General features: G+C 56.8%; 1 protein-coding gene across 4 annotated transcripts; it reads left to right on the top strand.

The window, feature by feature from the left end:
- Positions 1-87: 87 nt before the first annotated feature.
- Positions 88-23,043, top strand: HECTD3 (HECT domain E3 ubiquitin protein ligase 3). Of its 4 annotated transcripts, XM_050306908.1 has the most exons (22): positions 88-336; positions 14,816-15,019; positions 15,094-15,254; positions 15,817-15,909; positions 16,334-16,469; positions 16,843-16,958; positions 17,225-17,338; positions 18,405-18,487; positions 18,707-18,872; positions 19,233-19,314; positions 19,577-19,759; positions 19,855-19,904; positions 20,025-20,089; positions 20,329-20,432; positions 20,699-20,818; positions 20,942-21,031; positions 21,124-21,330; positions 21,586-21,715; positions 22,100-22,174; positions 22,451-22,532; positions 22,639-22,710; positions 22,864-23,043. In XM_050306908.1, exons 1-22 carry the CDS (start codon positions 214-216, stop codon positions 22,946-22,948), a joined length of 2,541 nt encoding a protein of 846 aa, XP_050162865.1. In that variant the 5' UTR covers positions 88-213; the 3' UTR covers positions 22,949-23,043. The 4 variants fall into 4 exon arrangements, with proteins under 4 accessions (XP_050162865.1, XP_050162864.1, XP_050162862.1 ...); XM_050306907.1 differs by lacking the exons at positions 14,816-15,019; positions 15,094-15,254; positions 15,817-15,909; ... (16 more) ...; positions 22,639-22,710; positions 22,864-23,043 and adding exons at positions 617-777; positions 1,150-1,242; positions 1,519-1,654; ... (15 more) ...; positions 9,741-9,812; positions 10,037-10,235 and having other exon boundaries at positions 144-543; XM_050306905.1 differs by lacking the exons at positions 14,816-15,019; positions 15,094-15,254; positions 15,817-15,909; ... (16 more) ...; positions 22,639-22,710; positions 22,864-23,043 and adding exons at positions 617-777; positions 1,150-1,242; positions 1,519-1,654; ... (15 more) ...; positions 9,741-9,812; positions 10,037-10,235 and having other exon boundaries at positions 146-543.
- Positions 23,044-23,466: the final 423 nt, after the last annotated feature.

Genomic DNA, 23,466 nt, shown 5'->3' with positions numbered 1-23,466 from the left:
GCCCGCCCCGCCGGCGCCGCCATCTTGCCGTAGTCCCGCCTCCCCGCCCGCCGCCATCTTGCCCCGCCCCCCTCCGTACACCGCCCCGCCGTGCGCCGCCATCTTGCCCTGCTCCTCACTCCTCCGTACGTGGCACGGGCGCCGCCATCTTGGCTGTCGGCGGGCGGGGTTCGCCGTAAACCGGAGCGGGGCTCGGCCGGTGCCCGGTGCGCGATGCGGGCGGGCGGGGAGGCGCCGCACCAGGTGCTGGGCCGGCTGCGGTTCCTGCTGCAGTGCAGCGAGTGCTTCCGCCGCGCCCGGGCGCTGCCCGCCGCGCTCTGCTACGTGCCCAAGGAGGTGCAGTACAAGATCTGCAAGGACCCCGCGGCCGCCGCCGCCGCCGCCGCCGCCCGCAGCCTCCTGAGCGTGTGGGACAGCCCGGGGCCGGCGCGGGGCGGGAAGCGGGCGGCGCGGGCCACCATCGAGGTGCGGAAGGGCGGCTGCCTCCGCGCCACCGGCGAGGAGTACTGCAACGGCGCCGGGCTCTGGGTCAAGCTCAGCAAGGTAACGCGGGGGCCGCAGCCCGCGGAGGGCCCGGCCCGGCCCGGCCCCGTCTGACCGGCCGCTGTCCCCGCAGGAGCAGCTGGAGGAGTACCGGAGCGGCTGCGATCTGGAGGAGGGCTGGGTGCTGGTGTGCAAACACGCCGACGGCGGGGACCGGCTGGTGCCCGTGGAGTCCACGGAGCGGATCCAGCGGCAGCAGCAGCTCTTCGGGGTTGACTACAAACCCGTCATCAGGTGCGGGGCCGCCGCCATGCCCCGGTGGGTCCCCGGGAACAGGGAGGTGCTCACCCGGGACCAGCTGTCCGGGAGCTCGGGACGCTGCCCCTCGGCCCTTCCTGCTCTGGGCTGGGGAACCCCAGCCCGTCTGGACATGTTCCATGGAAATGAGGCAGGAAGGATGCCAGATGTGGAGTGAACTGGGTTTGGCTAGGGCACTGTGCTTGTCACCTGCCCGGCTGGGTGTAGAAGGATGGAAAGGAAAGGGTGACAGTTGAGGCTGCAGGTGATGGAGCACGGTGGGGCTTTAAACCCTAACTTTCCCCCTAAAGCTACTCTTTGTTCCTCTTGGAATTTTATCACTCCCTCCACTTCTCTGTGCTGTTTCAGATGGGAGCAGGTGGTGGATCTGACATACTCCCTGCGCCTGGGAGCAAAGCCCAGGGCCATGGAGCAGGATGAGGCTGCAGTAGAGAAGCTTCGGTATGAACCGTTTCTCAACTTCTGCTTGTTGGGGCACAAGGTGCTGTCTATCCCTGGTTCCTCAGACAGCTGTCTCCTGCAGACGGGGTGGGGGGGAAAGGGAAGAAGACAGACAGTGGAGAACAGCTCTGTGTCTCACAGTCTTGTCCTAGATAAGCCTGCAAAAGGCAAGAAATGGGGCAAGACAAGGCAAGTGGGATGTGGACCTCCCTTTTTTGACCTATAAGCCTGGCTTCCTCTGGCTCTGCAGACCCAGTAATCCTTTCTCCCTGGTAGGTTTGTGCCCCCAACGTGGACTTACGAATGTGATGAAGACCTAGTGCATTTCCTGTATGACCACATTGGGAAGGAAGATGAGAACTTGGGCAGCGTTAAGCAGTACGTGGACAGCATCGATGTCTCGTCCTACACGGTGGGTTAAAGGGACAAGGCTGCATTGGCCCAGCTGTGCCATGGGGCTGTGGAGTGTGGAGCTTGCTGTGCTGCTCTGGACTGGGCTATGTTTGAGGATGTGGCAGAGAAGCCTGGAGAGCATCATGCAGCATGTTGTGTAATGTGCCCCTGGAGGGACAGTGGTTTGAGAAGCCAATGCTAATATTAGTTGCTAAGCTGATTTTAGGGAGGGGTTGTTATTTTGTGCTTTGTGTGTGACCCCAGGGCACCTCAGAGGGCCAGTGCCAGTGTCCTGTGTACTCCCTTTGTCTACCCACACCCAGGCAAAGGGAACAGGCCAGTGTGATGGCCCCGACACTAAGATTCATGACAAAAGTAACCACTAAAGGGAAGTTAATCCCACGCCCACCTGATCTTCCTTTCATTCACTGCCCTCTTCCAGGAGGACTTCAATGTGTCATGCCTGACCGACAGCCGTGCTGACACGTACTGGGAGAGTGATGGGTCCCAGGGCCAGCACTGGGTGCGGCTCAACATGAAGAAAGGCACCATTGTCAAGTGAGTCATCTCTGCTCTGCACACTGGCTTGTGACTGTGGCAAGTTCTGTGATTCCCTCTCTCTGCCTGAGTCTGTTGTGGCCCAAATATGCCCTGCCCTCCAAGCCCCTCAGCCTTTACCCTGGCTCTGGGTTTGAAGGGGTCTTGGCATTGTCACAAGTACCTGGGGATCAGAGCACCAGCTGCACGTGCTTGGTGACAGCGTGGCCAGGCAATGAAGGGGAGCAGCAATGGGTGTTCAGATGCGGTTTGCCTTCTCCTCATGTCCTGCTTCCCTTTGCAGGAAGCTGCTGCTGACAGTGGATTCCAACGATGAGAACTTCACACCCCAGCGGGTCGCTGTGTACGGGGGCGAGGGGGACAATCTGAAGAAACTGAACGACGTCTGCATTGAGGAGTGAGTGGATGGAGGTACACAGGTTAGCGCGGCCCTTGCAGGGGCTGGAGGTGCTGAACACTCCAAGCCTAAGCAGTCATGTGGCCCCAGCCAGGCTCTCTGAGCTGTGGGTTCGCTCTGCCTACAACAGCAGACAGCACAGTCATTGGTGCTCTCCCAGTTTGATTGTGGGACACATCAGAATCATGTCACCTGGACCTGTGTCACCAGCAGGTTCAGGCATTCAACTGTATTGTAGGCAACTGGGTCTGGGTTCCTGCCACAGGCTCCCATTTCAAAAGATGGAAACCCTCTTCCCTTACAAGCACCCAAGTGGATTTTGACGGGATGGGCGAGGGAACAGCCTTTCAGCCTTCATCTGTGCTGTGTTTGCAGCAGCTACATTGGGGATGTGTGCATCCTTGAGGACATGACAACACACCTGCCCGTCATCGAGATCCGGATTGTGGAGTGCCGAGGTAGGGCTGGCTGCAGTGGCCACATCCATAATGTACCTGTATGATGCTGTACTTAAAGAGTTTGTTCTGTGACTTCTTGTCATTTGGGGACGTTTCTGATGAGATGTAAAAGAACCAAGGGAAACTCCAGAGAGATCTGATCTTTTGGAAGTTCTCAGCTTTCATCCTATCTTTCTCTGCCTCCAGTTATTTAATTTTTTTTCTCCTGTAAATGCCTCACTTCTTTACAGAGATATTTCAGGCTTTCAGTGCCCAGCCCCAGAGCTGGTGGAGCTGGTCACGTTCCTAATGCTTTTGCCTGTAGGCCTGCCGTGCTGAAGGGCTTATTTTCCCTTGGTCATATCATCCATGGTCTTCCTTGGCAGATGACGGGATTGACGTTCGTATCCGAGGCATCAAAATCAAATCCTCCCGGCAGAGGGACTTGGGGCTCAGTGCTGACATGTTCCAGCTGCCCAACTTGGTGCGCTACCCTCGCCTAGAAGGGACTGACCCTGACCTGCTGTACCGGCGGGCCGTGCTCATTCAAAGGTACTGTGTGGAGGGCAGCAGACAGGTAGGGTGGCATTGCCTGCAGGGGTTGGTGCCATCTCCAGCATGCATATGGCTGGATGCTGTGAAGTTGTGTGGCTCCCTTTGGGACAGACTTTCTGGACGCTGGAGAAAATAGCAGAACCATTTGGGAGCAAAGAGGGCTCTCTGGGGTTGCTCCCCTATGTTTTCAGAGGAGTTTTGCAGCTCAAGTTCAGTGCCTTGTGTGCTGCAAGCACAGCATATCTGTGCAGTGTATGTATGCATATCTGTACATGCAGAGTCCCTTGTAAGGGGGTGCAAGATTCACTGCAGTGCCCAGGGAGTGGAAATTTAGTACCAAAGGCTGTGTGATGTAAAAAACTACACTGGGTTTGGTTTGGGTGAGTTGTTATTTTTCTGCTTGTGCCCAGGGGCTGCCTGGTCTGGAATAGACTTGTGCAGATCCCTGTTCCTCCTGTGTTGCAATACCTTTTTCGGGATTTAGGTTCATCAAGCTCCTGGACAGTGTCCTACATCACTTGGTGCCAGCTTGGGACCACACTGTTGGCACATTCAGCAAACTCAAGGTGAGCAGTTCCCTTGAGGACTTGTTGGGGCCTCAGTCTGGCAGGGTGACTGTGCTTGGGCTGTGTCAAGGGAGGCAGCCAGTGCTTGTTGCCTGTAAAGCAGCTCAAGGGAAATACCTGGCTGAGCTCAGTTCATTAATGCTGTGAAAAGTGATACTGTTTAGAGGTCAGTTTTACTGCTAAACCAGGGATGAGGAAGCATGTAGCTATGGGGTAATAAGAAGAATCAAACCAGAACATTTCACCCTCCAAAACACTTGGACCATAGCAGCACTGGGCACGTGAGCTGGACAAATCTCCCCTACAAGATCTCAGCCCGGGACACTCTGTTCCTGCACTTTCTGCCAGCAGCTTTGAGCTGGCTGTGTCCAAACTGCAAGGCTTTTACCAGTAACTCATTTCTGGCTTTAATAAGCTTTTGCTTTCCATCTTTCTCATAATGCTGAGTTTGTCCCTCCAATTGTCTGTTTTTCTTACATCCTCTCCAAGAATACATATGCTGGACGTTACTGGGATAGCTCCATTCTGTGTGTTTCCAGGCCAGCTCAACGTAGAACCCAAACCATTTGAGGATTCTTGTTTGCTTAGAGGAGCTGGCTTTGATTACAAATAGGAGGGATAGTAAGACCAATTTTCTGGTGGGAGTGAGGGTAAAGGAGAGTCTAAGCAATACTGGGGCGTGAGCATCAGATGACAGCTGATGGCTTGAGGACTGAGCTTGATGTCTCCCTAAAACCAGAATGCAGAATCTTTTAGAGGCAGAGGGGGAGCGAATACTGCCAAGGAGAATGTGTGTGGGTGGGAAGGCAGCGGCCCTGGGAAAGGGAGAGACCCAGAGGTGTGGTGTGTACAGTAGGGAGTAGGTGACATGTTTTGTACATACCTGTTGGCAGCACATCAAGCAGTTCCTGCTGCTGTCCAAGAAGCGCACGGCCCTCATTACTCAGTGCCTGAAGGACTCGGAGACCAGCAAGCCCAATTTCATGCCCCGGCTCTACATTAACCGACGCCTGGCTATGGAGCACCGAGACAACCCTGCCCTGGACCCCAGCTGCAAGAACGCTGTCTTCACCCAGGTACTGTCCCTCCTGGAAGGGTCCCTGCTGCTCTGGGGAGAGTGGGACATCCCAGAAGGAAAATGATCCACATAAAGGTGGGTGGAAGGGGCAGCTTGGAGCTGGAGATACCTAGGGCCCTCAAGGCCTCTTCACGTGACTCTTAGGCTCTATAATTACATGTGCTGATGATCCCATATCCAGGAATAACATCTAGGAGGTATTTGGGATCTCTGAGTTGAAATCTGTACTCTATCCTGGATGCTCTCTGTGGCATGTTGTTAATGCAGAGTGTAACAGTCTTGTTACACTAAAAGGGCAGCAAAGAATTCTTATGTGACAACAGTCATGCAGCTGCATACAGTCCCATGTCATGGTTTTACAGCAGTGCTGATCTTCCTGTGCTCATTCTCCCCCCACCTCCAAAGGATCCAGTGCTCTGTGTGTGCACAAACAGCCCAGACTGATGTGAAATTTAATGTGTTCTATGCACCTCTGAGGCCTAAAGCTCCATACAGTGAGGCACTGTAATTTGTGCTCCCTTTCCAAAAATGAAGGGTTTCTAGACCATTTAGAGACCAGCTTCAGTCAGTATTTGATGGTTTGGGGCAAACCAGACTTCTTCCAATTTCCTGCCACCACCTGGCACCAGTTCCCCTGGAGAAGGGATACCAGCCTTGATCCTCTGCTTGCTGCAGGTATATGAAGGCCTGAAACCCTCAGACAAGTTTGAAAAGCCTCTAGATTATAGGTAAGTGGTGTCTGGGTGAGAGGGGGCATCATGCAGTGCTGGGAGCTATGTCCTCTGTCACAGCAGGGTGTTTGGGAAGCCTCTGTGTGTCCTGTGCTCTGGAGAGGTTTTGCTAGGACAGGACTCAGCTCAGCCATGGGATGAGGGCCTGTTCCCCAGGGTTTCACCTCCCTACTGAGGATGCAGCTGTCTCTGGAGATTGAGATCTTGTCCTGTCCTAAGCCCAGGCTGCTCCACCCTAGTCCCCTGGTGTTTCTGCTGTGCCTGCTGCTTCCCCAGCACCTCCTTGGCTTTGAGTAGCACCTCAGGCGATGCCTGGCTTTCTGCAGGTGGCCGTTGCGGTACGACCAGTGGTGGGAGTGCAAGTTCATCGCAGAGGGCATCATCGACCAAGGTAGGGACTGCGCGGGGCAACTTTGGAGCAGGCAGGGGTTGATGGGCTGACTGTTCTGCAGGGGCTTCTGTTTGCTCCTGGTGTTAACTGCCCATGGAGGAGAGAGGGAAGGCAGGTTGCCTTGTCCTGCTGCTCCCAGCCATATCCTAGATGCTGCTTGCTGGAATGGGGATCAGACCTCCATTAGTCACTAACAGCAGCTTTACCAGTGCCAATGCTCCTTCTGGCTGTCCTCCCCAGGCCAGGCAGGGATGTTATTTCTCCTGTTTTATTTCCTCCGGTTCCATAAGGCTCTGACAGTAGCCTTCTGCTAAACCCAGGACCAGGTTGGACCAGGAAGTATTCCTCATCATTACTCCATAATTGAGGGTCAGCACATGGGGAGTTCACATCACTAAAAACGTCCTTCTCTTGGGGTTGCAGGTGGCGGTTTTCGGGACAGCCTGGCGGACATGTCGGAGGAGCTGTGCCCCAGCTCGGCAGACACCCCCGTGCCTTTGCCCTTCTTTGTGCGCACGTCCAACCAGGTGCCATGGGTTGGGATATTTGGGACAGACCCTTCTGGGCCTGGTTGTGCAGTGTTGTCCCTGTCCCCTTGCATGCCAGGGACATACCTGCTTCTGTTGGTCACAAGCTTTTCTTTGTGAAGGGTTGGGTAAATTGTTTTGTGGCATCTCCTTTTAGAATATGCCAACAAGGGCCTGGATACTGGCTGGTCTATCACTGGGAACATTGTCAAGGAGGATTGTCAAGGAACATTGTCAGGGGTTAGCCTGCTTCTGCTGTGGGAAGTGCTCAGAGGCACAGCAGGAATGGTCTGTGGTGTTTCATGCTGTGCTGAGATCATGACTTGGAGTTTTGCCTCCCACTCCTGTAGGGTAACGGCACTGGAGAAGCCAGGGACATGTATGTCCCCAACCCCTCCTGTAAAGACTTCCCAAAGTATGAGTGGATTGGGCAGATCATGGGAGCAGCTCTGAGGGGCAAGGAGTTTCTGGTAAGCTTTCAACACCATCCCTGTGAGGAGATTTGCCGCAAAAGGAGTTGTTAGCCCCCTCCTGCAGCCTGTCTGACAGGAGTATGGAAAGGCTCTGTGTCAGACTCTGGGACAAAAGATGTTTGGCAGGGTTTAGGGCTGAGGGATTTGGGGGATGCTGCTGAGAGCTTGGGAGACAGTGACTCTGCTTAGCTATGATGAACTCTGCATATGGATGCGGGGAGCAGGGAAGCTGCTTTGTGTCTCATCGTTGAACCCTATGTCCTTCTTTGAGGATGTCTCGTTTTCACACAGACTCAGCAAAATCTCTCTTCTCCTTCAGGTCCTGGCTCTTCCTGGTTTCGTATGGAAACAGTTAACAGGGGAGGAGGTCAGCTGGAGCAAAGACTTCCCTGCTGTGGACTCTATGTTGGTGAGAGGCACAGCCTCCCAGTTCCTATCCTATTCCTTGTGACACTCAGCAGTGTGGTGATTTGTGTCCCCGTCCTTATGTGCTTGCTCCCTCCTGTGATTTGTCAAAGAAACAAAGAAACAACACACAACAAAGGGCAACTCTTTAGCTATAGGGTGCATCTAATGCTCATATAGAGATGCATCCATACTGACTGCTGCTTTAAGCATGCAGTGGCCCAAGGTCTAGGGCAGCGTATCCCATGCTGTGTCACTGTCACTGTTCTGGGAAGGGAGGAGGTGGGGCCCTGGGCATAGCGCTGCTCACTGGGCATCTCTCTAACAAGCACTTATTTGGGGCCTGGGCAGGTGAAGCTCTTGGAGATGATGGAAGTCATGGACAAAGACACCTTTGAGTTCAAATTTGGGAGTGAGCTGACCTACACGACAGTGCTGAGCGACCAGCGCGCGGTGGAGCTGATCCCCAACGGCAGCAACACCGTGGTGCGCTACGAGGACCGCAGGGAGTTCATCCGCCTGGTGCAGAAGGCGCGGCTGGAGGAGAGCAAAGAGCAGGTAATGCTGTCCCATAGCGTTGGTGGTCATCAGTTCCCAGAGACACCCCCTCCCAATCTGCTTCTGGTAAAATGCATCGTGGTTGGTGTCCCTGTGCTCTCTAGTGCAATGGTAGCCAACCCTTTTGGTGAGGTCCTGGAGCCAGTGGAGTTGTTCAGGAGCAGAGTGGCTTGTAGCAGCATGGGTGATACAGGTTTTGATTCCCAGCTCTGACACAGGCTTCCTAAATGAACCGGGATGCATCCCTCTGGGGTTCTGTCCCCTTCTTCAGGTTCCTTGGAGCATTTGCTGAGCAGTCACATGGCTTGCATGCAGTAGAGTCCATAGGCTCAGCCATGAGTCAGGGAAATGGGCAAGACATGATGCTTATCTGCCCTGTCTCCTTTTCAGATCATGGCCATGCAGGCTGGGCTGCTGAAGGTGGTGCCCCAAGCTGTTCTTGACCTCCTTACATGGCAGGAACTGGAAAAAAAGGTCTGTGGAGACCCTGAAGTCACAGTTGATGCCCTGAAGAAGCTCAGTAAGTGAAGGGCTCTGCTGAAAATTCTTTTCCTGAAAACGAGACTGTCTTCTATCTGTGCTGGGACAAGGAGAGATGTGGGAGGCTGGTGTTACTCTTTATTCCCAGTGACAGTGTGGGCCTGTGCGCTTCCTGGCTTTAGCTGGGTGCTGGTGGGGGCAAGGGTGTCTGTTGACTCCATGCTGGGCCTCAGAGTAGAGGCTGGGGCATCCCTACGCTGCCAGTATCTGAGCCCCTGTGGAGCTGGTATGTGGATCTGGCTGATCCACAGGGATCTGACTGCATGTCCTTGCACCTTGGCTTTATGTGCTCACCCCTGTGGGCACCCAGAGGTTTCTTCCTGTGCTGGCAAAGAAGGAGGAGCTGGGATCTTTAATGAACTCCTTTTCTGTATCCTTTCTGCCAGCCCGGTTTGAGGACTTTGAGCCACAGGACACCCGTGTTCAGTACTTCTGGGAAGCACTCAACAACTTCACCAACGGTGAGCGCTTTGCTCTGCCCCTGCACATCTCATGCCATGACAGCTCCTGCATGCTGGCTGGGAACTGGGAGAGAGAAACCAACCCTCACTGCTGCCTGGGGAACAGCTGGGAGCCAAGGAGAGCAAACAGCTGGGCTGAAGGAACTGCTTGCTAGCACTGGGGATACCTGGAAGCTGCTGTACATCCCTCTAGGGTTTGCTGATACCTTTGCTTTTCCTTCACAGAGGATCGCAGCCGCTTCCTCAGATTTGTCACTGGCAGAAGCCGCCTTCCAGCACGGATCTACATCTATCCAGACAAGATGGGGTAAGTCCATTCTTCTGTAGGCTGCAGAGCTGACAGATCCCACACCAAAGGGGTGTGTGATCTCGTCTCCAGTGCCTCACTGGCCTGCTGGTACTAACCAGTTTGTCACCATCTCCCCAAGCTCTGAGACGACAGATGCTTTGCCGGAGTCATCCACCTGCTCCAGCACTCTCTTCTTGCCCAACTATCCCACGTAAGTTTTGGTGCTTCCCTGTGTCTGGGAGACTGTGTGTCTGGGCTCTCTTCTTAACCTTGGTGCTGACCCATAGGGCCACACTTACATCTCCTGCCTGTCCCTTGTGGCTGTTGAGATTCTCTCTGTGAGCAGCTGGTGAACATCTTGTCCTCTCAGCTGGCAAATGCAGCAATGGAAACTCCTCATCATCTTCATTTTTTGTCCCCTTCTGCCATCCCTAGAGCCAAGGTGTGTGAAGAGAAGTTGCGCTATGCTGCCTATAACTGTGTGGCCATTGACACAGACGTGAGTCCTTGGGAAGAGTGATGTTGCAGCCTGACCAAGCAGCATGGACAGTCATTCAAAAAAACTGTGCAGTGGGAAGAGCTCCCTTGTTTTTCCAGGATGTGTATATATAATAAACATACAGGTGAAACCTGGCTCACAGAGTGGATATGGAGGTTTGGGTCTTCACCAGGGTGGGAGCTGGCTAGGATTGTAAATATGAGTGCAATAGTGAAATCCTGGCCCAGCTCTCAGGCATCAGGAAGGTCTGGTAGTCTTTTGTAGTGAGTTGCTTCTCCACATGTCCCTGTTGTAGCTCCACAAAGCTGGCTGCTCCCAGGCTGCACTTTGCTCCAGACAGAAGTGGGACAGGGACATGAAGCTGCACAGCAGGTTATGGCACAGCACAGAGAACTCTGAGCTGCTGCTGAGACCAGGGGGAAGCTCAGAGTGTCTTGACCACATCCCCTTGCCTTGTTCCTGCTCTCACTTTAGGCCAGTGGAAATGAGATCTTTCATCTATGATTAGGAAGAGGGGTGGGCTGGTGGCAGGTGCTGCAGGGGTGCCTTTGGCCACCAGGTGTCATGACAGACCTGCACAGCAGGACTGTGGGTGCTTCCGAAGGGACTCCCGTGCTGTTACATGGCACAAAATCCAAGTTCTGTGACCACCCCTGGTTCTTTGCACCCCTTGCACAGCAGTGACTGCTGAGGGACCTGCTCCCCCACAGGAGGTGGAAACTGTATTTCCCTTTTCCTCTGACTTTCAGTTCTGCATCCAGCATGCTGGTGGCTTGGCAGCTCTTCCTCCCAGGCTTTTTGAGCCTTGATTTTTCCCCTAAAAGCCAGTATTAACACCAATCTATTCGAGTTCTCATGGAGATGTGCAGGCACGGCCAAGCTCTCCTCACAGATGGCAGGGATTAGAGCACTAGCCAGCACAGCAGTACCAGGCTCTGCTCTTTGCTGAGGGAAGGGAGGTGAATGTTTCAGGGCTAGTCGATGCCTAGCACTGTGAGCTACCAGTTGTTAGTCCACGTTTCTACCCCCAACTCCATCCTCAGCCTGTGTGGTCTGTTGGACCACCACAGCTAAGAGCCACAGAGTCACCGGGGCTGCACAGGAGTGGGGCTGATGCTGTGAGTTAAGATTATTCCTGTGTTTAATGCTTCATGGCTTTTTCTCATCTTTTGAAGGAGTCTGTCATCCAGAAGTCACTTCCTTTTGTAAGTAAAGTCCTTCCCTTCACCAGTTTCCTTTGAAATTGCTGTAGTCCCAGATCTGCTGAGGGGAGTAGTGCTAAAAGCGATGTAGGACCAGGAGGGAGCATGTGCTGCCACTTCCTGCATCGTGGTGAGTGGAGGGAGCACAGGGTGAATGGGGAAGCTGTTTCTGCCTGCAGCAGGGCCTTCCATGCTCAGCTGGGTGAGTGTGAATCCTGTGTGCTGGAGAAAGGTTTTTTTAAGTCCTAGACTCATCTCAGAATTGATATCTCTGGCTTCGTGGCTGATTCCAGCCACCAGCATGGACAGGGGCAGAGCCAGTGCAGTACCTTTCAGTGCTGGTGACTGAGTCTCTTCCTAGGGTGTCTGTTTTAAATAGGCATGAGCAAGCTGGTGAAAGGACTTTGATCTGCTGGCTTGGCCTCAGTCAGGAGTGTTGGGGAAGGAGCCTGCAGCAGCAAGCTGGGGCTTGAAATGAGCCATCCTAGGTCTGAAAGGGACTGACATTTGGGTGGAATCAATCCTGCTTTTTCCAGCCTTACCCACTTGTCTCTAAGGCAGATCACCAGGAAGTCACATTATTTTCTGAGCAGAACTAGAAGCAGCAATAAAAATTTACTCCTCTCTGGTGCTTTATTGCTGGGCAGGGTAGGGTTAGTTGATAAGTGGCTCAGGGCAGGATGGATAAGGCCCTAGTCTTTGGTGAAGGGTGAGCTGATGTTGCCTATGGGAATGGGCAGGTTAGGACCCAGCTAGGGCTGTGTGGGATGACCAGCTGTTAGGGTAGCAGGCACCTCTGAATCCACTGCCCTTGGAAGCAGCTGCAGCTGATGGAGGGTAATTGAGGTAATTATGGAAGTGTACCCTTATTTCCTGCTACTGAGAAGAGTGCTGCCCAAGGGCTTGCTGGAGCTCTGGGGAAAGAATCTAGCTGGTAACAGGGATTTCTGTTTAAAAAATACTTGTAGTAACAGGACCCTGGCCCTAGCAGAAAGGGGATCACCCAGGATGGTCTGGGTTTAACCCCTACAAGCATATTGAGAAAAACTGCACTGGCTGTAGTGTTGTGGGGAGACCTGTGAAAGCCCTTCCAGTTGGAGGAAGAGCCCATCACAGCACTGAAATCTCAGGTAAGGTTGTTTCATACATGGTTAGAGGGTTTGGACAAGTGTGGCTGCTGAGGAAGGACGCCAGGATAACCCACAGATCATGCTGTTGAGTTTGCTGCACAAAGGTGAGCTGGGAAGGGGGAGCTGGTAACTGGCCTGGATCTCCTCTGCATAGTCCTCTCTCATCTGTGGTGTTTTAAAGACAATCACAAATTGAATTTCTGCTGTGACAGCCCAGTGAATTGTGGAAAAGGTCAGCCTGACCCAACTCTGGCCATTCTCAGGGACCCAGGGTCGGTGTTATTTCAGTGCTGGGTCACGTTTCTTCTCCGATCTCTAAAGCTGTGGGTAGGAACTGTTTCCCACCATGTCCAATGTCTCCCACAAGTCAAATGCCCATGCCCTAGACTTCTTCTGGATGTGGCCCAGGGTGAGGGAGCCCTCCTGGGCACCAGGAACTAGAGGCTGTGAGTCTTCACCCTATCAACCAGTCTCAAGTGGGTGGAGATCAATTTTCAAGCCAATGCCATCCTGAGCAAGGTGCCGGTGCCCCTGTGCTGCTGAGGAGTATCTGTGTGCCAGAGCTGCAGCTCTGCAGGGTGCATAGGATGAGCTGGGGGAGGGACTGATGCCATCAGGATTGTCATAGAATAGTTTCAGGTGATTAATAACAGCCATGTAGTCTAGCTGTTCTTGTTATTCCACTAATACCCCAGAGGATGACAAAATGTAGTTTGTCAGTAGTAGTAGTTTGACAGGTTCTGTCTGTCCCTACCTCATGTAGGATCTAAAATAAAATTAACAAACTAATTGTTCCTGACCTTTCTGGTGATTGGTGTGGTCTGGCTGGGGCTCCTGTGTCCTTCTGTGGATGTGACACTCAGGGACATGGTTTAGTGATGAACATGGCAGAGCTGGGTTTACGGTTGGACTCAATTGAGCTTTAGAGGTCTTTTCCCACCTAAATGATTCTGTGATTCTAAACAGCAGTGGAGACTGGTGTCATGAGAGGCAGCTGGAGGTGAAGCGGAAACTGGCCCTGTGATCCCCTTTGCACACAAAGTGATGTCATGGAAGTGACTCAGACTATTAATTGGCTCAACCCTTTGCAGCAGCTCTGCAACCAGTGCTACAGGGTGACGTGGCTGCAGAGGGAGGGCAGGGGGCCCTCCCAGCTGTGGTAACTGCAGGCAGGAGCAAGGCAGAAGTCTGCATTTCTCTCGTGCTGTGTTTCCGAGCACTTTGCTCCTGGCAAGGCGGGTGCCCATTGCTGCACTGAGGCAGAGTCACGCCTGTTCAATAGATAACGCTGCAGGGGTGACAGCTGTCGGATTGGTTTGCACTGTGCCTTTGCAGTCAGGGATGGAACTGGACTCTGACCTGCCAGGAGAGCAGTCCGGCACCAGAGGGGTGCAGGGACCTTTGAGCTCTGCCAGGCTGGTTGTTTCATGATCCTTAAACGTGGCCTTTTGTGCCCAACCTGAAGAAATTAAGGTAGTGTGGGGTGGAGTTGAGTTGCTCTCTGCCTCCTCCCTGCCGTGGTATGTAACAGGCAGGTGTGACATGGGGTGACACACTGCCAGCGTTCTGGGGTGGTTGGGTGCTGCTGGGTGTCACAGCATTGCTCCTGCTGCCAGGGTGCCACTGGTGGCTGGGGTAAAGCTGTTCATCCTCCCCAGCTGATGTTTGGAGCATCCCCACTGGTGTCCAGCCTGCCTGGGGCAGGAATATGTCCCCCAGCGAGCTGGGAGCTGGTTCTCCCCATAGCAGGATACCTGCTCTCCTCTTTTCCCTATCCAGGCTGGAGAAGTAGCCCTGTGCATTGACACCACAGGGACCCCTTCTTTGCTTGTGAGGATGCCGGCAATGACAAAAGATGTTGGAAGCCGGGAGGAAACAGAGTCCTAAGCCTCAGGGTGAGGGGATGCCTGTGACCTGGGTCAGCTCCTGCCGAAGACTGAGGGACTGGGGTGGGACTAACACAGTCACATCTTGGCAAAGGGGGATAGCGGAGGCCCCGGGGCTGGAGAACGGGGAGATTGGGGCGCGGGACGGATGAAGAAGGGCTGGGGCGTGCCGGGGCACACGGGCGGAGCGGCGCCCGCCCGGGGAGGAGGCGGCGGCCGAGCACCGAGGGCTGCCCGAGGCGGGCCGGCCCCTGAGGGAGGCGGGCGCGGCGGCACCGCCGGAGGAGAACCGGCCCCGCGGGCGCTCCGGGGCGGGCAGCGCCGGCCGCAGTCGGGTCCGCCCGGGGCGCAGCGGAGCCGGTGCCCGGTGCGCGATGCGGGCGGGCGGGGAGGCGCCGCACCAGGTGCTGGGCCGGCTGCGGTTCCTGCTGCAGTGCAGCGAGTGCTTCCGCCGCGCCTGGGCGCTGCCCGCCACGCTCTGCTACGTGCCCAAGGAGGTGCAGTACAAGATCTGCAAGGACCCCGCGGCCGCCGCCGCCGCCGCCGCCCGCAGCCTCCTGAGCGTGTGGGACAGCCCGGGGCCGGCGCGGGGCGGGAAGCGGGCGGCGCGGGCCACCATCGAGGTGCGGAAGGGCGGCTGCCTCCGCGCCACCGGCGAGGAGTACTGCAACGGCGCCGGGCTCTGGGTCAAGCTCAGCAAGGTAACGGCGGCACCGGGAACCACCCGCGGGATGCCGGGTCCCGACGGCGCTGACAGAGCGGGATGTACCTTCAGGAGCAGCTGGAGGAGTACACGGGCGGCCATGGCCTGGCAGAGGGCTGGGTGCTGGCGCAGAGGTTCGGAGAGGGAGGAGATAAGTTGGTCCCGGTTGACTCCGTGCAGAGGATGCAGTGGCAGCACCAGACGCTGGGGGTTGATTACAGACCTGCTGTCAGGTATGGCCTCAGCCCGCTGCGCCCCGGGCAGGGACTGGGCTGGGCTGTGGGAGCTGGAGACGCGCGTGGCCGGTACCCACAGAGCATATGCGACCCAACCATCCCAAATCCCGTGGGCACGTCCAGCACAGCGCTCTCGCTCCCTCCAGCGCTGGTGGGACACATGCCTGCCGAGCCACCGGTGGGCAGGTGGGTGCCCTCTCGCAGGCTAATCCTGTTTGCTTGTGGCAGCGCCTGCACAGGATAAAGATGCCGGAGGTTCTAGGGCACTCAGATTTGGGCTGAGCGATGTCGTGGAGGTAGTGAAGTGATGAGAGAGCTCAAGTTTGATTTTTGTGATGGAAGGCCATGTGCAGGGCTGGATTCCCCTGCTCTGTCCCAGCCTGTACCTGGGTGCAGGGGCACTCTCATCCCTTCCACAGCTGTTCCTGCAGCCCTCGAGTGTCACCCCCAGTCCTCCACCACTGCTGCCTCCACTGGGGGCTAAGGCAGTAATGCTTGGGCACACTGAGCACTGACCCATCTTTTCCCTTGTATGACTCCTCTGCCGATGCTGCTCCAGCTGGGAACAAGTGGTGGACCTGACCTACTCCATGCACCTCGGAGAGATGCCCAGGCTCATAGAGCAGGATGAGGCCGCCGTGCAGAAGTTTCGGTATGAGTGCCTCTCCTAGAGCGGGACTGCAGCACCCTGAGGGGCAGCTGGCTGGGGCCTGGACATGCCTGCAGGGCCAGGACTGGTTTCAGGCTCAGGAGTCGGGAGGATGGGTGCCATGAGAAGCCTTTTACATTGGTACTTCTCAACACTGCTCAAGTAAAGATGGCCTTTGCTCTGTGGAGCACTGGAGTGGCTGCATGCTGCTATTTCCACTGGGCTGGAGTGGCCATAAACCCCTGGCGTGCTGGTGATGAGATACAGCTGTGCCATCTGCCTGCTGCAGGGACAGGTGCCTGTCACCATCCCGAGTTGGTGACCACCAGACACTGTGGCCAATCTGAACTGGGGTGGACACTGCTGGTGGGCAGTTCTGGGGTGCAGCCTGGTCTCCTCATCCCATTAACACGGAGACTCCCTGCAGGTCTGTGCCCCCAGACTGGAGCTACGAGCATGACATGGAGCTGGGGCGCTTCCTGTACGATCACAGCGAGAAGCAGCTGAAGTACGTGGACTGCACCAAGGAGCACATCAGCAGCATTGAGGTCTCCTCACAGACGGTGCGTAATGGGGCTCCTCTGCAGCCTAAAATTGGCATGAGGCACATAAGCATCACTGCAGTTGTGGGGAGGAGCAGCTAGCAGTGGCAATCCCTGCTGTGAGGGGCAGGGGATGGTGGTGGGGTTTTGCTGCCCTAGCAAAGCTGCTGGGAGTTGGGCAGCTGGAGCAAACCCCCCTGTGTCTCTGGGGCACTGCAAAGGGTCTGTGGCTGTGCCCAGTTCGCTCTGTGCAGGAGCCACCATCCACCTGCAGCCTAAGAAACGAAGGGGCTGGCCTGGTCCTGACCTCTTCTGGACCCACAGAACCCATCCTAGGGGTGGTCTTGGTGTGCCCAAGGATGCTCATCTCCCTCCCTCTGCTGCACTCTTGCAGGAGGACTGTGTTGCAGCCCATCTGACAGACAACCTGACATACACCTTCTGGGAGAGCAATGGGCCCCCAGGGCAGCACTGGGTGCGGCTCAAAATGAAGAAAGGAGCCATTGTCAAGTGAGACCTGGGGGTGTTCCCCTCCATGCCAGCAGCTGTACCAGGGATGGGCAGGGTGCAGGACAAAGCACCTGCTTCCTCCTCAACCCAGCTTTCCCCCAGCTGCAGCTGGGGACTGGGGGTTGAAGTGAGGGACGGCTGCTGCCAGAGGCACTCCAGGAAGACACAGCCTTGCCCCCAGGCCTGGGAGAATTCTGGGGGCATCTCTGTGCCCAGGCAGCTCAGGAGGGGAGGACAACACTGCACCTTGGTCTTCTCATCCCTAGGAGGCTGTGGCTGATGCTGGATGGGCAGTCCAGCTCCTATGTTCCCAGGCGGGTGGCTGTGTATGGGGGGACACTGAACAGGCTGCAGCACCTGCGAACAGTCCTAATTAACGAGTGAGTAATGAGCGAGGAGCAGTCTGGGTCCAGCTTGTGCTGAACTCCTGAGCTGTCTCTGCATCCTGAGCAGGTGCTAAGGAAAGGGCTGGGGTTGGTCCTGAGTCACTTGCCAGTGACAGTTGCTCTCCAAGGGCTGGGGACTCCCTGGGTACAGGCTACATCTGTCCCCACAAGTGTGGTGGTCCCTCACCTCCCTGTGCCAGCTGAGCACCTTCATCCCCTCTCCTGCTCCTCACCTATGCTGCGGCAGCTGGTCTGCATTGTGCTTCCCTCTGCCTGGTGACTTTCTGCCTCCTCCTCCTCACCTCTGGGGACACATGCCACTGCTGCCACCCCTCTGAGCATCTCTGCCATGCTGTAGCCAAGAGGTTCCTGGGGAGCTTCCTGTCCCTGTCCTCACTCTGGCTCTGAGCACCCTTCTCAAGGCAGGCAGGAGTTCACTCAGGAGCGCAAAGATCTCCTTCAACTTCCCCAAAACTTGCCCATTTGCCTTTCTTGGCTGAGCAGTGAGATCTGTCTTTGAAGAAGCACCCATGAAACCACCGAGGTGTCCTTTGCAGCTGCAGGAGCCAACTCCTCCCTCTGTCTGCTTATTTGCAGTGGTTTTTCCCCATGGGCCCGTAGGACTTTGATGGGACCTTGAGAAAGGCTTTGAAAAAATACCTAGCAAATTGCTCATCTCCACAAATCCCTGTTTCCTTCAAAAACCTTGGGATGATCATCTCTGCTTGAAGGATGGGTCTGCCCTTGTGAGATTTGCTGGGACCCCCCTAAGAACAGTGACATGCTCTTGGCCATCTTGTCTTTCTGTGCTGCTTGGAATTTTTCTCTTTTTGGCTCTTTGGATGTGGCTTCCACCTTCTCCAGAATGTCTCTGTGCCTCTGACAGCCTCTTCTCTCTGCTTGGGCCCCTCCTGCCTCGGCCCTGGTGAGGCTTTGGGGGCTTTCACCATGGGTAGCAGTGCATCCTCGGCTGGGGAGCCAGAGTGGCCTGTGCCTCGCTGGCCACCTCGGTGGTGTTTGTGCCTCATGGATCCACCATCCCTCTCCGTGCTGTGTGCAGGAACAGCTACCAGAATGTCTGCATCCTCCGGGACGTGAAAGCCCACATGCCAGTGCTGGAGATCCGCTTCCTGGAGTGCCGGGGTGAGCCTGCGCTGCCGGAGCGGGGCTGCCAGCCCAGCCTGGCCCTAAACATGCAGCTGGTCCCAGCACCTGCGGCTCTTCCTGCAGCACCTGCTGCTTTTTTGGGATCCACTGGAGAGAAAGATGGGGAATGAGCTTCATATGGGATGCTGCAGGTGCTGGGGGCGCCTTGCCCTGGGCTGCAGCAGCGCACTCAGCGTCGCTGTTCCTTCTCGGCAGACCAAGGGTACAATGTCCGTCTGCAAGGGATCAAGATCACATCCTTCTGGGAGTGGGACTTGATCCTCAACGCTGACATGTTCCAGCCAGCCCGGCTGGTTCGCTACCCTCTCCTGGAAGGGGTGGACGCCGACGTGCTGTACCGGCGGGCTGTGCTCATTCAGAGGTATGGCATGGGGGCGTCACCGTCCCTGCTTTGAGCCCAGTCCAATGAAGAACCATGCCCTGGCCTCCAGGGCAGCCCTGGGCTGGGGTCAGCACTGTCCCCACAGAGAGACCCTCTGCAGCAATTCAGCTGCAGTGCTGCGGTGTGTGCTGGGCTGCCCTCATTTACAGCGTTTTCTTGGGGGTTATGGAAAAAGTGCTTGGCCAGAGGGTGCTGGTTGGGCGCTCCCCTTGGTGTCTGGTGTCCCTCCATGGGCTGGAGGAGACCCCTGTGCAGAGAGCACAGTGCCCAGGGGCTGGGGCTGTCTGTGGTGAAATGCCACCCTCCCACAGCCTTGTGATGCTTCTCTCCTGTCTCCAGGTTTGTCCAGCTCCTGGAAAGTGTCCTGTGTTACCTGATCCCCCTCTCCGAGGACAGCATTGGTACCTTTAATGCACTCAGGGTGAGCATTTTCTGGGCTCCCCTGGGATGTTGCCAGTATTGGTGTTTCCTCATGAGCTCAGATGGTTTTCTGGGGGCTGTGGTGTGTCCTCCTTGATCCAGTGGGGACAGACCAGCCCAGGGCTGAGAGCTGCCGTGCTGGGCATTGCTAGAGGGGTGGAGGAGAATGCCCTGTGACACCAAGGGCTGTGCTTGCAGAGAGGAAAAGAGGGCACATGGTGGCAGGATCAGCTCTCTAACCACCCCTGCCTGTGCCTTGTTAGAGCATGAAGCCATTCCTGCTGCTGTCCAAGCAGAGCTCAGCCCTCATTGCCCACTGTCTCCAGTCCTCGGAGAGCACTGCTCCCCACAGCACGCCAAAGCTCTACATCAACCGGCTCCTGGCCCGGGAGCACCGTGCCAACCCTGCGCTGGACCCCAGCTGCAGGAACGCCGTTTTCACCCAGGTATGGCAATGCCATGCCCAGTGCCAGGCTCCTGCCAGTTCAGCATCACTTGCCCCCGCTGTGTCTCATCCTCTTTCCGCTCTGCTACTTTCCAGCTGTACGAAGGCCTCAGATCTTCCAAGAACAATCAGCCCCTGGACTACAGGTAGGTGTTCAGCATCATATTTGTGGAGTGTCACCTCCCCAGAGCAGGGTGCGAGGGGATGCCAAGTGCTGCTGATGCTCTCGGAGGAGGGATGTGCATGGGGCTGTTGCTTCCCCACAGGTGGCCCCTGACCTACACCCAGTGGTGGGAGTGTGATTTCATCGGTGAGGGCATCATTGACAATGGTGAGAGCTCTTCCCTCCTGCCCCAGGGCTCTCTTCTGGGCAGATCAGTGGGTGCCCACACTGCCCCAGTTGCTCTGTGAGAGACAAGCCCTGCTCTGCACACTTTGGGTGGTCCCAGCATCTCCCCTACCCCACCAGTGCTTCCCCTTCCCCAGGGAGGGGAGTAGCTGGGCAGATGCTGTGGCTCAGTGTCTGCCCTTGGTGTGTCAGGCAGTAACCAGCCTCTGCCCCCACTGCAGGTGGTGGCTTTCGGGACAGCCTGTCAGATGTGTCAGAGGAGCTGTGTCCCAGCTCAGGAGATGTCCCTGTGCCCCTGCCCTTCTTCGTGCGCACCTCAAACCAGGTTTGACATCCCACTGTTTGCCTGTCCAGGCCGGGGGGAGGGCAGCCAGCAGAGCCTGGGGATTTTTGGGTGGTTAATCTTACCTTAATGCTTTCAATCTGTTGGGTGGGGGAAGCTGTGCTTGTGCCCGGGTGGTGGAGGTCTCCTGGAGGGGTGTAAAGGGCAGGAGAGGCAGGCAGAGCAGTGATGGAGGGGGAGGCTGCAGGAGAAGCTGTGCTGGGCTGGTCAAATCTCTTGTCTGTGGGTCCTGAGCCTCTCTCCCACAGGGTAACAGCAGCAGTGACACCAGGGACATGTATGTCCCCAACCCCTCCTGCAAGGACTTCCCCAAGTACGAGTGGATCGGGCAGCTGATGGGAGCAGCCCTGAGGAGCAAGGAGTTTCTGGTGAGCACAGCAGAGCCTTCCTGGCTAGTGAGGGGGCTTGGTAGGGGCTGCTGTGTCTCACCCACTGCCTGTGGGTGAAGGAGGGGCAGGGGGAGGACACACAGTGTCTGCTCCCTTTGGCAGATCCTGTCTTTGCCGGCGCTGGTGTGGAAGCAGCTGGCAGCAGAGGAGGTCAGCTGGAGCAAGGACTTTGCAACCGTGGACTCAGAGCTGGTGAGCAGGGCTGGGGGCTGGCAGGGCAGTGCCTGGTGCTCCTGAGGCTGCTCTGGCTCCACTGTGGTGGCTGCTGCCCATTTGGCTTGCAGGTGAAGCTGCTGGAGGTGCTGGAGCAGGTGGACAGGGAAGCCTTCGAGTTTATGTTTGGCAGGGAGCTGACCTACACGACAGTGCTGAGCGACCAGCGCGCGGTGGAGCTGATCCCCAATGGCAGCAACACCGTGGTGCGCTACGAGGACCGCAGGGAGTTCATCCGCCTGGTGCAGAAGGCGCGGCTGGAGGAGAGCAAGGAGCAGGTGACACCGTCCCCCAGGGCTGGCACGGCTCCAAGGGGACCCTGCTCCTGTGGCAAGCCATCCTAGGACTTGTGGGGTTCACGTCATGAAAATGTGTCCCCAAAACTAGCTCCAGTTGGGCAGTTCCACGCCCAGGATGTCCATGAGCCCTGCATCCCCTCTGGGGTCTGGTGGTCCCTGCCTGCAGTGCCCTGGGTGGCTTCCCTGGGCTCAGACCCTGCCCTGGTGACACAGAGCCCCTCCTGTGCCCCCCAGATCGCAGCCATGCGTGCTGGGCTGCTCCGTGTGGTGCCCCAGCCTGTGCTGGACCTGCTCACCTGGCAGCAGATGGAAAAGAGGATCTGTGGGGACTCTGAGATCACAGTGGACGAACTGCGGAAGTTCAGTAAGTCACAGGGCCAGCCCAAAGCTGCTCCCAGCCCCCAAGAGGGCACGGACTCCCCTTTATGCTGCTTGTCCTGGTCATGGGGTGCTGAGGGGCCTGGGGCAGGATAAGCTGGAGGAACCCTGGATGGGGATGCTTCAGGTTTAGCTGCAAACCCCACTGGTCTCCACTCTCATCCATCTGGTCCTCGGCTGCTATGGGCAGAGGCAAATGGCCACCCTGCAAACTGGAACCTCTGTTTCTCCAAACACCACGGCACTGGGTGCTGGCCCCACTCAGGGATGCCAGGGGCTCTCAGGGGCTCACTGGGGAGCAGAGGGTCTCCTCCTCTCCTTTGCTTTGCTGGTAGTTTCTAATGAAGCCGTTGCACATTCTTTGTCACAGTCAAGTTTGATGACTTTTCCTCTGATGACACCCGTGTCCAGTACTTCCTGGAAGCACTCAACAACTTCACCAGTGGTGAGTGGCCCCAAGCCTTTCCCTGCTCTTCATGTGCTGTGGTTTGGGTGAGGGTTTAGGGTACCCACTGCCTTGTGCACCAGGGATGCTCACCAGCTGCTTCCGTGGGAGCTGGCTGAGGTTATCCCACCTGGCCCTTCCTGGGATGCTGAGAACATCCCTTAGCTTTGCCCCTTGTTCCTGGGGTGATTCTGCAAGGGCAGGACCTGCTGCGACAGGAGCAACTGGGACAGTCCTGTTCCTGTCCCTGAGCCTGATCCCTGTCCTTCCCCTCAGAGGATCTCAGCCGCTTCCTCAAGTTCGTCACCGGCCGGAGCCGCCTCCCCGTTCAGATCACTGTCTACCCAGAAAGGTCGAAGTGAGTCTGTCCTGCCCTGCTGGGGTCCCTGTGCCCTGCTGGGGTCCCCACACGGTGTGAGGTCCCTGCGCCATGCCCGAGTCTGACTCTCTTTTTTTCTCCCAAGCTTGGATGCGTTGGACCTGATGCCCCAGGCCTCCACGTGCTCCTGCACCTTCTACTTGCCCAACTATTCCTCGTGAGTCGAGCTGGGGACAGGCACTCTCCCCTCTCCCTGGGGCTGGCATTGGGGTTCCCTTCTCCCAGACCCTGCCCTGGGGGATGCCTGGGCAGGTGTGGGGAGGGAAGCCTGAGGTTCTCCGTGCCGTGACCCAGTGTTCTGCCCTGCCAGGGCCAAGGTGTGCGAGGAGCTGCTGCGCTACGCCGTGTACAACTGCATGTCCATCGACACCGACAAGAACCCCTGGGATGAATGAGGCCCCCACACGCCCCAGGCTGCGGGAGCTGCCCCCCTCGGGGACACGGGATTCAATAAAACTGCAGGGCCAGCTCCTGCTGTCCTGGCACGGGTCCTGTTCGTGTCTGTGCTCCTCCAGGGCTGGGCCTGGAGCCTGTGGCTTGTAGCAGCTGGAGGGGCCAGCATGGCACTGCCCCGCTGGGCGGGAAGAGGGTCCTGTGGGGTGGGGAGAGTGGCCTGCCTGGGTAGGGGGCTGTGGGTCCTGTCCCCGCCCTGCACACGATGTGCATGGGGAGCACAGCAGCGAACCGACCGCCCAGCGCCCCCCAGACAGCCCCGAGTGCACCACGCAGCCCCAAACACCCCCAGTGTCCCCATATAGACCCCAAATGTCCCCCAGTGCCCCCACACACCACCAAACCCCCCCCTGCACGCCCCGCTCCGGCCGCCAGGGGGCGCCGTCCAGCCGAGCGCCCCCACCCCCACCACCACCGCGGATCCATGACTCGGCGCTCCGCAAGCGCGGGATCTTTCCCT

The sequence above is a fragment of the Myiozetetes cayanensis genome, unplaced genomic scaffold (assembly GCF_022539395.1).
Source record: "Myiozetetes cayanensis isolate MyiCay16 unplaced genomic scaffold, myiCay2020 scf12, whole genome shotgun sequence".
Lineage (NCBI taxonomy): Eukaryota > Metazoa > Chordata > Aves > Passeriformes > Tyrannidae > Myiozetetes > Myiozetetes cayanensis.
The sequence above is the reverse complement of the archived record's forward strand: the minus strand, read 5'-3'. Positions and strand labels throughout refer to the sequence as shown.

Excerpts from the sequence above, each read along its gene's own strand:
- HECTD3 (XM_050306905.1), top strand. The coding sequence starts at position 214 with ATGCGGGCGGGCGGGGAGGCGCCGCACCAGGTGCTGGGCCGGCTGCGG. Across the intron at positions 1,243-1,518 it reads GCTGCAGTAGAGAAGCTTCG|GTTTGTGCCCCCAACGTGGA; the intron begins GTATGAACCGTT and ends TCTCCCTGGTAG. Across the intron at positions 9,620-9,740 it reads ATCTATCCAGACAAGATGGG|CTCTGAGACGACAGATGCTT; the intron begins GTAAGTCCATTC and ends CATCTCCCCAAG.